This window comes from Dromiciops gliroides, chromosome 1 (genome assembly GCF_019393635.1).
Source record: "Dromiciops gliroides isolate mDroGli1 chromosome 1, mDroGli1.pri, whole genome shotgun sequence".
NCBI lineage: Eukaryota > Metazoa > Chordata > Mammalia > Microbiotheria > Microbiotheriidae > Dromiciops > Dromiciops gliroides.
The window spans coordinates 254,590,371-254,606,441 of NC_057861.1; the positions used below are offsets into that span (position 1 = coordinate 254,590,371).

At 36.3% G+C, this 16,071-nt stretch overlaps 1 protein-coding gene across 1 annotated transcript in view; it reads right to left on the reverse strand.

Moving 5' to 3' along the window:
• The window catches only part of PRKDC (protein kinase, DNA-activated, catalytic subunit), a 174,792-nt gene that overhangs the window by 149,002 nt on the left and 9,719 nt on the right, over positions 1-16,071 (reverse strand). Inside the window, exons 6-18 of the mRNA XM_043967385.1 lie at positions 15,297-15,409; positions 15,106-15,205; positions 12,554-12,609; positions 12,428-12,458; positions 11,554-11,711; positions 8,620-8,766; positions 8,034-8,198; positions 7,169-7,337; positions 6,558-6,607; positions 4,150-4,278; positions 2,963-3,115; positions 728-843; positions 123-282 (exon numbers count right to left, since the gene is read on the reverse strand). Of these exons, the coding sequence (XP_043823320.1) occupies positions 123-282; positions 728-843; positions 2,963-3,115; positions 4,150-4,278; positions 6,558-6,607; positions 7,169-7,337; positions 8,034-8,198; positions 8,620-8,766; positions 11,554-11,711; positions 12,428-12,458; positions 12,554-12,609; positions 15,106-15,205; positions 15,297-15,409 (1,547 nt within the window). The remainder of the gene's footprint in view (positions 1-122; positions 283-727; positions 844-2,962; positions 3,116-4,149; positions 4,279-6,557; positions 6,608-7,168; positions 7,338-8,033; positions 8,199-8,619; positions 8,767-11,553; positions 11,712-12,427; positions 12,459-12,553; positions 12,610-15,105; positions 15,206-15,296; positions 15,410-16,071) is intronic.

Here is a 16,071-nt window from a genome sequence, read left to right on the forward strand (position 1 = left end):
ATCAAGTTTGGTATTTCATTGATGTGAATTCTTATTATATTGACTGACAATGGCTATGAATAGATCATATATAAAAACTTACGTTATTTGAAAAACAATAAAATCCTCTATAAATGTCTCACCTCAAAGTATCTTAGTTTTTTGGCATTTCTTATTGCAACAGCAAGTAATTTGTAGAATCCACTAATGAGAGGTAACCGTGTAGATTGCAAAATCAACTCATATCCAAATGAGTATATCCATGGTTCAAAAAACTGAATATGTTTCTCAGGAAGGATTTCTCTGCAAAAAAATAAGACATATACTTAAACACATATGTGGGAAACTTATTTTACCATAAGTATCTTTTATCCAAATTCTGAAATTATGAGGGACATAACTTGAACAAATATACCTATTTCATTATATAATTATGACAATCAACACTTCTATGGGGAAGGTTTTTGAGGAAATTATGTCACCCCTTCCATTTACTAACTTCTAAATTATTTTGAATTATAGAAAGAAAAATGGCTTTGTGACGCCAAGACTTTTTTGTTTTAATTATATTAACTGCTTATCATAATTTCCTGTATATCTGAATGACCAATCTTCTAAAATGATTTAAAATGTTTAGTACTCTTTTTGTTACAAGGCCCTGGATGTTTTTCTAATTGTTATACTACATCGTGACCACTAATTATGATACATTTCACACTTAAATAACTAGAGTTAAAAAAAAAAATACCTGCAAAACTCCACCAGATTAATGAAGGCAGTAAAATCTTTAGGTTTAGCAGGGTGCAAGTTTGCAGTTGGATCTGAGGTTGGAATTACCCACACACCACTAGCTTCATTTTCATCCTGAAAAAAATAATTGCACCATTCATCCAACAAATATTTACTGTTTACTACACAGAAGGCCCAAGAAACACTGTTTAGGAGGGCATGACTGGACCTTTTCCTTCCAGTGAGCTGTCTTTACCCTAGGGGTGCCCCCTTCTCCATTCTGTCCCATCCTTTCTCTGGAACCCTGAGATCCAAAAGCTTCTAGTTTCCTAGCTAATGAAAACCAAGGAGTACTTCCATGTCATGAAGGAAAATGCATTATTAGAGAATTTTTTTAAAAAGGAAAAACAGTACATCATCAAAAAACTGAAAGTCAACTAAAAACCACAATTTACAGATGAGGCAACTAAGGTCCAATGGCACTAAGGTCCCATAACTAGCAAATAGCAAAGGTAAAACACAACCTAGATCTTCTGAGTCTCAGTACTTTTTTTTTCCTATTATGCCACAGTGGGAACAAGAACAATCTCTATACTATGTTCTATCCTAGCAGACATAAAGAATCATTCCATGTAACTAAACTTAAAAATACAAAGAAATAAGGCAAGTCATCAAAAATAATTAACTGCAATGTGCATTTACTCTTACACTAAAAACCTTCCCTCAAGACTCTGGGACCATATGTGAGGTTTGAAGGAGTTGCCACTAGATAAAAATGTCATTATGTACCATAGATTAAGAGTCTCTGTTTCTCCGGGTAAAAAAAAGAATACAGATTAATCAGAGCTATAAGACAAGAAGTTTAGCCATTAATAACAAGAGCCCTGCACCTGTGATAGAAGATAATGTAATATGAAGCATTAAAAAATAAGATTCATACTTTTAATGTATTTCTATGTCTTAAACATACATTTTCCTAATTACTATTACTCTAAATTAAATTAACCTTAATGCAGGTGTATTAAGTTTTTTTAAACTTCACCTCACCATGTCATGGCTAAATTTTCCCTCTGAATCTCCCAACTCCTAAGACACTGATTTAAAATAACATCTTTGGGGGGGCAGCTAGGTGGCGCAGTGGATAGAGCACCGGCCCTGGAGTCAGGAGAACCTGAGTTCAAATCCGGCCTCAGACACTTAACACTTACTAGCTCTGTGACCCTAGGCAAGTCACTTAACCCCAATTGCCTAACCCCCCCCCCAAAAATTAAAATAACATCTTCTCCCCTTTCTCCTCTGCAAAGTTGCCTGAGAAGAAAAGACCAAACCACTGGTACTTGCACTACCCACCTTGTAGGGTTATTTAGAAAAAGCGCTTGGTAAATCTTAAAGTGCTATGTGAATTCAAGTTATTATTTATTATATGTTAATTCTGTATTATATGTTTTCCTATGCAAAACTTTCATGAAATCTTAATATCTGGTTATTCAGAAAATTTAAAATAACAGCATTTATATAGTATTTTAAGGTGTGTACGGTGCTTTGTATGTGTTATCTCATTTGATAAATCCAGTTTGCTCCAAATGAGAATTATTTAGCATTACTTCTTGCTACAGTAGGAACTATCAGACAAATCTATTGTTGTTGAAAACTTTTTCTAACATATTTTTTAACATACAGAGCAACTACCTTTAAGCATTTAAATGTTTTTCTCCACACTCAGCTGCACTTAATTTAAGACTTAGTTCACACTAGATATCTAAGCTAATATAACAATCTAAATATGTAGGTTTTTCTTACTTTATCACATGAGATAACACATGCAAAGCACTGTACACACCTTGAAATATTGTATAAATGCTGGGAGTTTTTGCTTGTTTTTTTGCTGGGCAATTGGGGTTAAGTGACTTGCCCAGGGTCACACAGCTAGTGTCAAGTGTCTGAGGTTGGATTTGAACTCAGGTCCTCTTGATTCCAAGGCTGGTGCTATATCCACTGCACCACCTAGCTGCCCCTAAATGCTGTCATTTTAACCTCTGAATATTCAGATGTTAAGATGTAATAAAAGTTTTACATAGAAAAATGCAACATATAATATATTAACATATAATAAATAATAGCTGGAATTCATATAGCACTTTAAGCTTTACCAAGCACTTTTCTCTAAACAATCATACAAGGTAGATGGTGCAAATATTATTGCCTCCATTTTATTTATGAAGATACAGAGATAAGAGCATGGAACAGTTCTTACCTCTTGATCTCCAATATTCTGCTTTTCTAGTTTAAGATCTAATTTCTCAACAATCTTCAAAACTGATTTTATAAGTTCATCATACAGCAAACGATTCAGAGACTGAAACGGTGAATTCACCAACAGAAATGTTTCATCTGCTAGAAGAGAGTCCTTTGGAATAAATAAAAATAAAGAATATGAACCTCAAAATGTATGGTGTGAATACCACAGAAGTTTTCTATAAATATGTAAAACGCATATCCCTTATATAAACATATAAACATTTAAATTGTGGAAATGGAAATAAGCTAAGTTAAACTATAATTTTTTAAAGCTAGGACTGAACTTTTTTTTGGTTTTCTTTTTGAAATTTGTTATTTTAAATTTAGAATTATTCCAAATTGTTATTCTGTTACATCAACAAAAACAAGCACACAAATTTTATAAAAGTCAACGAACCCCAAGTTATTAGTTATTAAATTTAAAAAACTATTATTTCTATTAAATTTAATGAAACAGTATCCTTCCTTGATATGGGCCATCACAACATAAAATACCGGAGTTTACTTCTTACAGCAATTACTGTACTATGGCATATTTGGAAGTCTTCAATAAGACAAGACTCAGAACTGAGAATATAAAGGGATTGCTAATTGTGAAAGACTAGATAAAGGAATCAAGATAAATTTGGGGAGGGTGCAGAATGTGCATTAAGAAAGAAAACCAGGGGGTGGCTAGGTGGCTCAGTGGATAAAGTACCGGCCCTGGATTCAGGAGTACCTGAGTTCAAATCCGGCCTCAGACACTTGACACTTACTAGCTGTGTAACCCTGGGCAAGTCACTTAACCCCCATTGCCGTGCCAAAAAAAAAAAAAGAAAGAAAGAAAACCAGGAGCAGCTAGGTGGCGCAGTGGATAGAGCACCAGCCCTGGAGTCAGGAGTACCTGAGTTCAAATCCGGCCTCAGACACTTAACACTTACTAGCTGTGTGACTCTGGGCAAGTCACTTAACCCCAATTACCTCACTAACCCCCCCCCCAAAAAAAAGAAAGAAAGAAAACCACAAAGCACTTACTATTTTAATAATGTACCCTGGCTGGCCAAATGATTTATTAATCTTACTAATATTTACCTCTAAGTTCAAAATTATTAAAAGAAAAAAAAGAATATTGGACTCTTTTCATGATTTCAATGCTATTTTTACCTTCATTTGATCACAGCTCAGTAGATTTCTGAAAAGATCTAAATAGTCCTTATATGTAGGTACTTTCCATTTCCCTGTCCTGACCTCCCCAGTTTCTTCAGACTCAGAAACTTCTTTACCAAAGGCCTCCTAAAAAGAAAATTACATATTAGTGCCATTTTCTATGGAATCATATGAACAGGAACTGTTAGCATCAATTATAAACATGTAATTAAACACAATCTCTGAGACAAAGACTTTCATCATATCATTATATACAATACAGAGAGATAGGAACTGGACAATAGCTATATTGGGAAAATTCTAAGAAGCTAAAGAAATAGAATTAAAGAGGAATGACTAATGAATCATTGCTACCCTAGAAAGAGCTCCTAGTGAAACAGCACAGGTGTTTATCCTTCGCCTTATCCTGTTCAACATATTTTATCAATTGTTCAGATGAAGGCATAGATATCATGTTTATTAATTTTGCAGATGACAAGAAACTGGAAGGGATAGCAAACACAATGGATGAGAGAAAAAAGTTGCAAAAAGATTTCAGCAAGCTAGAATGACAGGCTGTTAATATAATGAAATTTAACGAGGATAAGCATAAATTCCTAAATTTAAATTCAAAAATATCAATTACAACTTTAATTGGTATGACTAGAAAGTAGGCATCTGAAACACACACACACACACACACACACACACACCCAAAAAATAAGGGTTTTAGTGGAAGGCAATGAAAGCTCAATATAAATCAATAGTATAATGAAAGCCAAAAAGCTAATGCAATATTAGGCTGTATACAGAAATGCAATTTTGAAAGACATAGGAACCATGACTCCATAATTCCAAAAGTTGATGAAGTACCTCTTGAAACAGGAGTTTAAGGGTTTAATTTAAGGATTTAAGAAGTAAAATCAGATGTGTTTTTTTGACAAATGTATGGATTTGTTTCAACTAACTACCTATTTGTTGATTGTTTTTCTTTTTTGGGGGGAGGGGGAGGAATTTTATAGGAAGAAGGAAGCTAGAGACTGGGTTGCCAAAAAAAAAAAAAAAAAGGGATAAGGTCCCTGAAATATTTTTTTAACGTATAGGAGAAAATGGAAGGAAGTTCAGAAGGAGACCAAGATAAGCAAGACAGCTTTGAAAGTAATATATTGAATATATTATATATTTGAAGGAAGAGCAAGCTGTGTAACAGGGAGATCCACATTTTAAGGCATGGTACTCTTTTATAACTGGAAATATGTGTGTGTGTTAAGTTCAGAATAAAAAGAATAGAACTTTAAAAAAAATTTTAAACTATCATAGGTTTTTAGACTGATATTAAAACACTGAAATTTTTTCAGATTTCTTGATGAAATGTACTTTTTCAAAGTATAACCTCTCCCTTTATTAACCTCATTTCTCATTATTCTGATCTGACTCTTAGCCTCTTGGATGAAATATTCTCTTGCATTGGTTATTTCCTAATGAGCATTTTTTTTCGGGTGGGGAAGGTCAAAATGTCTTTATAGTAAGCATAAAGTTATGCTTGATACTTTAGTCTGCCCATTCTTCAAAATATCATATAATTTTTTAGCCTGTGATAGTTAATAATTAATAAAAGGCATCATGTAGAGTGTTACCACCAGCTCTGGTAAAAAATACCAAAAATCTCACAAACATATTTCATTGTTAGTTACCAAAACTAACAAGAGATGAAAAGGATAACAGACTAGATTACTTTTGTGAAATTGCAAAGCACTTTTACTGATCCCAAGCTTTCCATAAACAGAGGGTCATCATTTCAATAAAATCCTTTTGCCAATGTTGCTGTATGTTAGTGAGATCTAGAATATTCAGGCCTTTGAAAAACTAAAAGTGAATGAACATCAGAGACCATAGGAAAAGGTGTAGTAAGCAGGCTGCAATATATAAAGAACAAGCAAATCTGGGTAACAAAAATAGAGGCTGTCATTAAAGAATTGTATGACATAAAGAGAAACAAGCTGGTCATGTGGTAAGAGAAAAGGGATGACATGTGGATAGCCAGAGTGCTCCCCTGGTACCCTCACAAAACCAAAAAAAAGCAAGGAAGGCCTGCAGTACAGTGAATGAACCTCCCGTGTGACAAACTTCTGGGAGAACATGAATGAGCAGGAAAGAAAGGAATACAATCTGCATCATTGGAAGGAACTCCTAAAATGATGACATCAAAGATCCATCCACATATTTGAGAGTTTCTAGAAACTAATTTTTAAAAATATCTGATTCACTAGATTGCTTGCTGTCTTGGGGAGGGGTGAGGGAAGGGAGCCAGGGAGAAAAATCTGGAACTCACAATCTGACAAAAATGAATGCTGAAGACTATCTTTACATGTAAATGGGGGAAAAAATACTATTAAGTGAAAAAAAAAATCTGATTCACAGTTTACCTTTTGAAGAATGACTGGTTTTGAACATACTCTAATTAAGCCCTGATGCACTAGAAAAAAAAAATTCAAACAAAAATTAGGGAATAGTCCAAAACATATATAATAAAAGTCAACAAACAATAACATTTTTGAGATATGGATTTATTTTCCAATTTTACCTGAATCATTATCAATATTCCCAATCAGAGAATATGCTGTATGTTCTTTTTGATAGTAATATTGGTCTGTTATATGAGATTACTATAAGCTCCTTAAGGGCAAAAAACTCTTAGTTTAACTCTTCATCTCCTCGTATTCTAGCACATTGCTGTGCACACAGTAAGTATTTAATAAATATTTGTTGTTTAACTCATTCTATGAAATAGTAATGGATCCTTAAGCAAGAAATAGATTCTGTCTTCCAATGATAGGAGTATAATCTGTTCTACAAATAACTTATGACACACAAAACTTCCTAGAAGCTCCCAAACTAGGCAACTGGTTTGGTTTTTAGTTATTTAAAATATATATACATAAAAAAATATGTATACATATACATATATATATGTGAATATGTATATATGTATTTCTCATAATCATAAAAAAAAGGAAAATAAATATCCTAAACTTACCCACAGTACTAATAAAATTCCAGAGGACTGGTCCTTTTTCTGCCAAGGCAAGAAAAACTTTTACTATAGCTCGGCAACAGACTGTTTGCATTTTAATACTGTACTGTGGAAAACTGTCTATCTGCACCACTATTAGACGCTCAAGAACTGGAGTATACACCTCAGGAACCTAGAAGAGACAGAGGAATCTCAGTTAATTGGAAACTTAGAAATAAGTTAGGTAAAATAGTTGGTTATAGCCAAATAATTCAGATTCTAAGGTAATTCAAGACAGGATTATCCAGATATAAGTTTTACTCTGCTAGATTTTATTTCTGTCACTATGATTATTAAAAGCAAAATGAATGCTTCTGAGAGATCTTACTCTACTAAAAGAATCCTTTTTTTTTTTTTAGTGAGGCAATTGGGGTTAAGTGACTTGCCCAGGGTCACATAGCTAGTAAGTGTTAAGTGTCTGAGGCCGGATTTGAACTCAGGTACTCCTGACTCCAGGGCCAGTGCTCTATCCACTGCGCCACCTAGCCGCCCCTAAAAGAATCATTTTTAAAAAGATAAACAAAAAACCTGGACGTTTACAAAAAGCTTAGTGGGTATGATGACTGTCTTCAAATAGGTATTTGTCTATTTATAAGAGGGATTAGGGGACAACTAGGGGGCACAGTGGATAGAGCACCAGCCCTGGATTCAGGAGGACCTGAGTTCAAATCTGACCTCAGACACTTGACACTTACTAGCTGTGTGACTCTGGGCAAGTCACTTAACCCCAATTGCCTCACCAAAAAAAAGAAAAAAGAGGGATTAGACTTATTCTACTTGGACTGAAAAGACATGACTAAACATCAACAACAATAAATATTTCACTTACTGTATCAAGGTGAAGTAAGATGCTTGCAATAGATTGGAGAAAACTTGGGAGCTGATACATATGGTCATCTACAGTATCTGTCTCAGTGAGGAACATTTGTTTACAGCGCTGAATGAGCTCAATATACATGAAGTCAATATCCTTTGCATTTATAGCTTTACAAGGCTTTAATGATAGTAAAAAACAAAATGTTACTATTTATTCACCTCACTATGTTCTTGGTGCTACAATATTTAATATACAACATGAAATACTGAAACACATTGCCATAACCTGAAGACTGTCAAATTTAATAATACACAGAAAGACCTCCCATTTAAAATGAGTTAACTCTGATTGATGATGCACTTCCAACATGATCCATGAGAATTCTCTACCTACTGCTATAGGGTATTTGAGTATTTTAGAATAAAATCCTTCTAGCCACATCGGTTTATTTCTATAACCTCTCGAGTTTTGACTTTGTATCCCAAATGTCGTGACAAACTATTAATTAACAAAAACACGTATCTGAGCAGTTTTATTCCTCCCTATACTTCTACCATTATGAAAAAAAGTTAAGGTAAGGTAAGTCAGTGAGGCATACTCCTGCAAACAGCCCATATCCTCGAATGGCAATGGATAACTCCTTGCTACTTGAATCCACATTCCGGATGATTCCATAAAACTGTTCTGTGAAGTACCGAAGTGTGTTCTTGTGTGCTTCTGCATCTTTAGCCACCATTAAAGAAACCTGAAATTGGATAATTAACCAGTTATATGTTTCAATCAGAATGGGATATCAACTCCAAATAAAAGCTGTATACTTCAAATGTACATAATTGTATTCGTGTTTATTTTATAAGTGCTGCATTGTTATGATATTAATTCATTCCTAAGTTATACAATCGCATAATTGTAAAAACTCAGGGTTGAAAATGACCTAAAACTTATCACCCCTGCAGTGGTCTCAGAAAGACTGAAGATTCGGGGTTCTCTAGCCAGGGCAGCCTTCCAAGAACTGCTTAGTAAAGGTCTGATTAAGCTAGTTTCCAAACACAGAGCACAAGTGATATATACTAGGAACACCAAAGGTGGAGATGCTCCAGCTGCTGAAGATGCATGAAATGGTTCAACGTTTTTGTGTACATTTTCAAAAATAAACTTATTGGACTTAAGACTTAAAAAAAAAAAAGAAAGAAAGAAAAGGACCTAAAGACATTATCTAGTCTCTCCCTTAAAATCCCCTTTACAATAATCCTCAACAAGTAGTCATGAAGCCTATACATGAAGATTTTCAAAGACAGGAAGCTCTTTACTCTAGAGAAACCCACTGTGTTTTTGGATAACTCAGATTGTTAGGAATAACCATCTAGATGTATGGCAAAAGAAAATCAGTGTCCCTACAACTTCTACTCACTAGCCTTGCCCTGTGGCTAAGTAGAAAAGCCTAGTTTCTCTTCCGTATGACAGCCATTCAAATACTTAAAGATATATTATGTTAGTCCCTAAGCCTTCTCTTCTCGGAGGTAAGTATTCCCCAAGGCAACAACTTATCCTCGCATGGCCAGATATAGCTATCTCAGAAGGAATCTCACCTTCAACACTAAAGAGATGTGGATAACCTCTATGCTAAGGTAAGGCACCAGAGAAAGGTTTAAGTGGAAGAACTATGCTTTAAATCTTTTAGTAATTGGTGGGAGTTACAGAGAATCTGATTTCAGTTCAATATACAGAACAAACTTCTTTAGAGCTATCCAAAACCAGAATAGACTGTCCAAAAAGACAGTGAATTCCTTATCTTTAAGGGTCTTAAAATAGAGGCTTGATAACCATTTGTTGGGGATGTGCTAAGAAACATGTACTCCTCATTTCATTAGGGGTTGCACTAAGACCTTTCCCACTCTGTTTCTATTATAGTAACATAGATGAGACAGCTAAGATGAGGGGGAAAGGAGTTTTGATTGAGAGGAATCGTGAGGGGGAAGGGGGGGTGCAGGAAGCAGCACGGCACTGAGGCATTAGGACAGGCCTGGAAGAGGAGCCAGAGTAGGGCCTCATCAGTGCACTGTTATCCTGTGGAATGGGCACTAAAAATGGAAGGATAACAAATAGGAGGTAGAAAGAAATAAAATAAATTTCACATATTTCAAAATTTGACTAAGGACAGATTTGCATCCAGAAAAAGGGTGAAGCAACAATTTTTTCTCCTCTTCCCTCCTGAATATATGATTTCCAATTCCCCTGCTCAGGACACAGGCTAACTTTACTAATATTGTATGGTTCAGCTACATTGAGAATTAAACAGGTTTTTGTATGCTAGCCTCATAACCCTGTGAGTTTCAAGCACCTGACCTAGAAAGGTATTTGGCTAATACAATCTATTCTTAAATAGGTAAACTGTGAATCAGATTTTTTTCACTTAATATATTTTCCCCCCAATTACATGTAAAGATAGTTTTCAACATTCATTTTTGTCAGATTGTAAATGGGAACCCTTTCTTTGTATTACTAAATTTGACAGTCTTCAGGTTATGGCAATGTGTTTCAATCTTTATTGTTTGATTTTCTTCACTAACTAACCTGGTCACCAAAATTTTTCTCAGATGCTCCCACTGGCTACCATATGACTGACCCTTTCAATAAGACATTCAATAAAAACTGCCTAATCAATGATCAGAGTACTATCTGAAGTCACAGCTTCCCTCCACCTTTCCTTACCAATTGTATGTAGGCCCAACCTAGACATCTCGAGGCCCAAATCCTGTGACCATTTCCTACGCAGACTAAAGTGGAGGGAAAAAATAAACATCAAAGCTGCCCAATAGCTTCAGCCTCAGGAGCAGGTTCATTCACAGGTATTCTGATGGCCAATTCCATTAACTTTCAAATGACTCAACCATTGCTAGTCTCAAACCCTGAGATTCTGTTTGTCCTTCCCAGAGGAGACTGATGACAACGGGTCCTAGACCTTCACTTAGGCCCTAGTTCTCACCTTCATCTCTTGGCTGCTTCTCCTTTGGATGTTATCAGATGCTGACACCTGACTCACTCCCACTATGAGTCCTGGTTCAACATTACCTGTAGCCCAGTATAAGCTAGATGATAATGTAGGAAAAAAGCCTACTACACTAAAGTCAAAGAGCAAATGAAGCAAGCAACCTTACAAGTTCTGCCTTTCCATTCTCAAAGTTTCACAAACACGGGCATCAAGAAAATAGAAGGAAGAGCACTCACTTCTGTGATAAAAGGACAGTTATTTGAAGATACTGTGCCTTTTCATAAACAGTTCTAGGGGCACCCCACCTGACCTCCACAGCTTCAGGCTTTGGGATCCTTTGATTTCATTACAGCTTCATACCCAACCCTGTTACACTCATACTTCAGACCCTGACCCTCATTCCTCAGGAAGGGTTCCTTTTCCCATCTAATATAGTCCAAACAGGGGCCTGCTTCCTGGCAAGGGAATCTGACACCACTCAGATTGGGGCTTTACTTCTCTTTGAAGCAATTTTTAAAAAAGAAGTTGAAATTTCAATACCTGTTTAAGGAAGGAATCTAAGGCTGAATGTGCAGCTTTCTTCATTTCTGCATTTGTATGGCCACACCACTTAGACATTATTTCAAATAAGGAAATGTAGTTGTCCAGAAGGCAGGTGCTAAACTGAGGTGCATGTAAGGTAAATAAACGCAAACCAGCTGAAATTGGAGGGAAAAATGCAAATGTTATTTAAAATTAGGGGGAAATGTACATGACTATACAAAAAACTGAACACGTCACCAGCTGGTCCCAGTACTTGGAAGTTGTTTTGTTTTAGTTTGGTTTTTTAATCAGGCCAGCGATTTCTTAAGTATAAGGAAGTTCCCAGGGAGAACATGTCTCTGTCAATACAGACTGACACCTGCTATGCAATTCATAGTCTTAGAGCATTATCTGGGGCCCTCTAAGGTATAGTGATTCACCCACACAGGTATGCATCAGAGGAGGGACTTCAACCCCCAGATCTTCCCTTTCTCCAAGAGCAGCTCTCTAGCCACCACACTAAGCTGAATCTCTAATGTTTAGGATCACCTCAAATATCTATGGGCTTAGAATACAACTAATGGAAATGCTAAATACTCTCAGAGAGAAATTCTAAAAGTAAAAAAGGATGTGCTGCTTCTGTTCAGCTTTTGTCACTGTCCTCTTAAAAGAAAAATAAACTTATTAAAGTTTAAGTAATGAGAGCTATGGACGACATGGTTCTCTACTACAGAGAAAATACAGAAACACCTCCAGACTTATTATGAATATTTATTTTTTGGCCCTGTTACTGTTATACCTACTTTATGCTGTGAGCATAACCCAAAGGCTGCAAAAAGACTTAACCTGGTAAAGAGGTCAATTTATATGTCAATGAATATCAGAACCTTACCTAAAGGCACAGCATATCTCTTCAGATCAACCTATTTAAAGCAAAAGATTTGCCATGAATGGACTCTTTCCAACCATGATTAATTTAAATAATAAGAGATTACCAAAGTAACTTTAAATCTCCTACCTGAGGACTGATGGCCTTCAGTGCAAAATCAAAAATCTCCTTTGACATTTGAGGATCTAAAAAAAAGAGAAAATCTTGTGTCCAAAGCATGAGTATTTTCAATAGTATTTCATTTCTTTTATCTATTCATTTCAGAGTTTTGTAACTAAATAAATAAACAGCAGCATCACTACTACATCTAGTTATTGGGCTTTTTAATAGTCAGAATATGCAAAGTAATTTATCACAGGACTTGACTGAAGTGCTAACAGCTCTGTCTCCTTAGTGGAGTACAGCAGCAATGTTCCTAGGGTGAGCTACATAATCTAGGCTCTCATCCCTACATTATTCTGTATTACCACAGGGAGAATCATACCTCCTATTTCATCAGCAGAAGAAAGGTGCTACTCAAACAGCCCTGAATTCTAAAATTGCCCTTTCTGATCAGATCTGTCCTTCCCAAATCCATTCTGTCTTCACTGTCATCTCCAGTCTCTCCTCCAGCTTCACTTTCCTGCCTTTGGTCTCAATCCTGGAGGTGAGCAGCTGAAGCACACACAGTCTTCTACCCTTGAGTCCCTTGCTCCTTGACCTTTCACTGATCAAATTTTGTCCAACTCCAACTATGATTTATTTCTTTTACTGTCTCCATTTCTATTCCTATCTGCTGTAGGACCTCAAATGACCACAACAAATAGGTCTACTACCAATGTTATTTAATTTCAGCAGGGGCTTGGCTATTACAAAGTAGTCCTTCCATTCTTTCCTGATTGACTCTCACGTTTCTTTACAAAACCAATTCCAATTCTTCTCTCAACTCCTATACCTCCCAGCCCCCAAAGATAGGAACTTGTCTCATATTTTACTAAGAAAATAAAGGTCATTCACCACGATCCTTCCACTTCCCCTCTTCTGATGAAGAGGTGATCTCCTTTATCAAATTTACACACCTAATCTCATTCTCCTCCTATCACTTCTTGTCCCTCTCTCTCTCTCATCTTCATTCTCTCCTTATCTACTGGTTCCTTTGCCCCTGCCTATACACAGACCTAGGTCTCCTGTATCCTTTTCAGAAAACAAAACAAAACACAAAACACCATAATTTGACCTTGGCTTCCCTTCTAGCAATTATCCTCTATATCTTCTATCACCTGAAACTCCTAGAAATAACTACACTTTTCAGTACTTTGGAATAGCTTCCAACCACACCACTTGAATGAAAATGCCTGTCAAAGATCTTTTAATTGCTACATTCAATGACAAACTTTCAGTCTTCATCTTCTCTGACCTTTTGCAGTTTCTGACTGTTTACCGTCCCCTCTGCTCATGGACCAGCTCTATCGATTCCCTTAGTTTCTGTGACACTGGCCCTTCCTGCTGATATTCCTTCTACTTGTCTGAGAGCAGCTTCTTAGTTTCTTGTTCTGGACCACCGTTCATCTCTCATATTCTACCTATATGGCTATTCTTCTCCTCTCCTTCCTACCCCAACCACTCCCTCCCATTCTCTCTTGGGTCCTTATTGCTCTCTCTACAGTTTCTCTGCAGTTAACATTTCTGCAAAAAATGATTCTTTAACATGTATATCCTAGCCTAACCTCTCTCCTCAATGGTAGTCCCACATTTACAGCTGTCTGTTCCATGTCCCATTAGCACCTCAAACTTGACATGTCCAAAACAGACTTTATTATCTCTTTCCTAAACCAACCTCTCCTCGAATATTCTCTATTTCTACTGAGGGAACCACAATCCTTCCAGTTACCCATTTTTGCAACATCAGAGTTATCCTTGATTCTTCTATCTCCCTAACACTCCATATATCTAATTACTTGCCAAGTCCCATTGATTCTGCCTCCACATCTCTTGCAAACACCCCTCCTTTCTACTTACACAGGCACTATCATAGTGTAGGTCTTCATTCCCTCACATGTGGACTATTATAATAGCCTTCTAATTGCTCTCCCAGGTTCCCACTTCTTTCTTCTCCAATCCATCTACCATACAGCTGCCAAAATGGTCTAAGAGATAGGTCACTCACTCCTCCAAATTTCCAATGGCTCTCTACAAATGCTAAGATAAAATAAAAAATCCTTAATCTGGCACTTAAACTTCTATAATCTACTTCCAATTTATCTTCCAGACTTCTTTTCATATTCCTCCCTTTCATTCATTCAAGCCAAACTGGACTGCCAGCTATTGACCAACTCAACACTCCATCTCCTGTCCCCCTTCCTTTGCAAAAGATGTTTCCTCAATGCCTAAAATGCACTCCCTCCCTTCATTTCCACCGCTTAGAAATCTTACCTACTTGTATCACAGCTCAGCTTAAGTGTCACCTCCCACACAAAACCTTTTCCTTTTCTCAACTCCTCCCTCCATCCATCCCCCACCATTTTCCCTCCTCAAATTACATTGTATTTATTTGCTTATCTGTGCATATGTTATATTCCCACTTGCTCCTGTCCCCCCTAAACCCTAATGCTTTGTTAGGTACAGACTATTTTCTCTTTTTTTGTATCTTCAGCCCCTTGGACATAGTACTGACTTAACTAATGTTCCACTGAATGACATACCTTCATCCATGGATTTGGTGAAATTATACATAAGTGAAGACAATCCCTTCAGGCATCCTGCTACCACAGGGAGTTTGGGCTCTCTGGTTGCTGATGTCATCTAGAAGCAAGATTTTAAAAGCAGAGTATGATAATACAACCATGTTTTTTAAAAAAGGGCTGCTCAAATTTTAAGGTATGCCATGTCTTACCTGGGTTTTTAATTCACCCAAGAAAGCACGGAAGAGTTTTTCTGAGTTGTTCACCATAACACTAGGATGTACTTCCCCTAAGACTCCCAAGAGCTCATATACCTTTTCTAATACTGAAAAACAAAATTTTAAATAGAAGCACATTTAAATAAATTAGTAACAAAAATGTATAAATATGAAGAAATGAGTTGAAAAATAAATTCAGTTTTACCCTAATAATCAAACTACAATAAGACATACAAGGGAGCAGCTAGGTGGCGCAGTGGATAGAGCACCGGCCCTGGAGTCAGGAGTACCTGAGTTCAAATCCGGCCTCAGACACTTAACACTTACTAGCTGTGTGACTCTGGGCAAGTCACTTAACCCCAATTGCCTCACTTAAAAAAAAAAAAAAAAGACATACAAGCACACTTAGCTTGACACAATAGATCAATTTTAGAGGGGGAAAAATTATATTTTAAAAGTCCTAAAAAGTCTGTTAAAAGAATCCTTAGTTAACATATCCCAAAGAACAATTAAAAAGTAAATAATTATTCCTTAATAACTTTCTTATTTTATATACCTGTTTTGCTCAAAACGAACAGAGATTTAAAATTTTTTTTCCCAGAGATTTTTAAAAAATAAAATTCATGCAGGCAGCTAGATGGTGCAGTGGATAAAGCATTGGCCTTGAATTCAGGAGGACCTGAGTTCAAATCCGGCCTCAGACACTTGACACTAGCTGTGTGACCCTGGGCAAATCACTTAACCCTCATTGCTACACACACACATACAC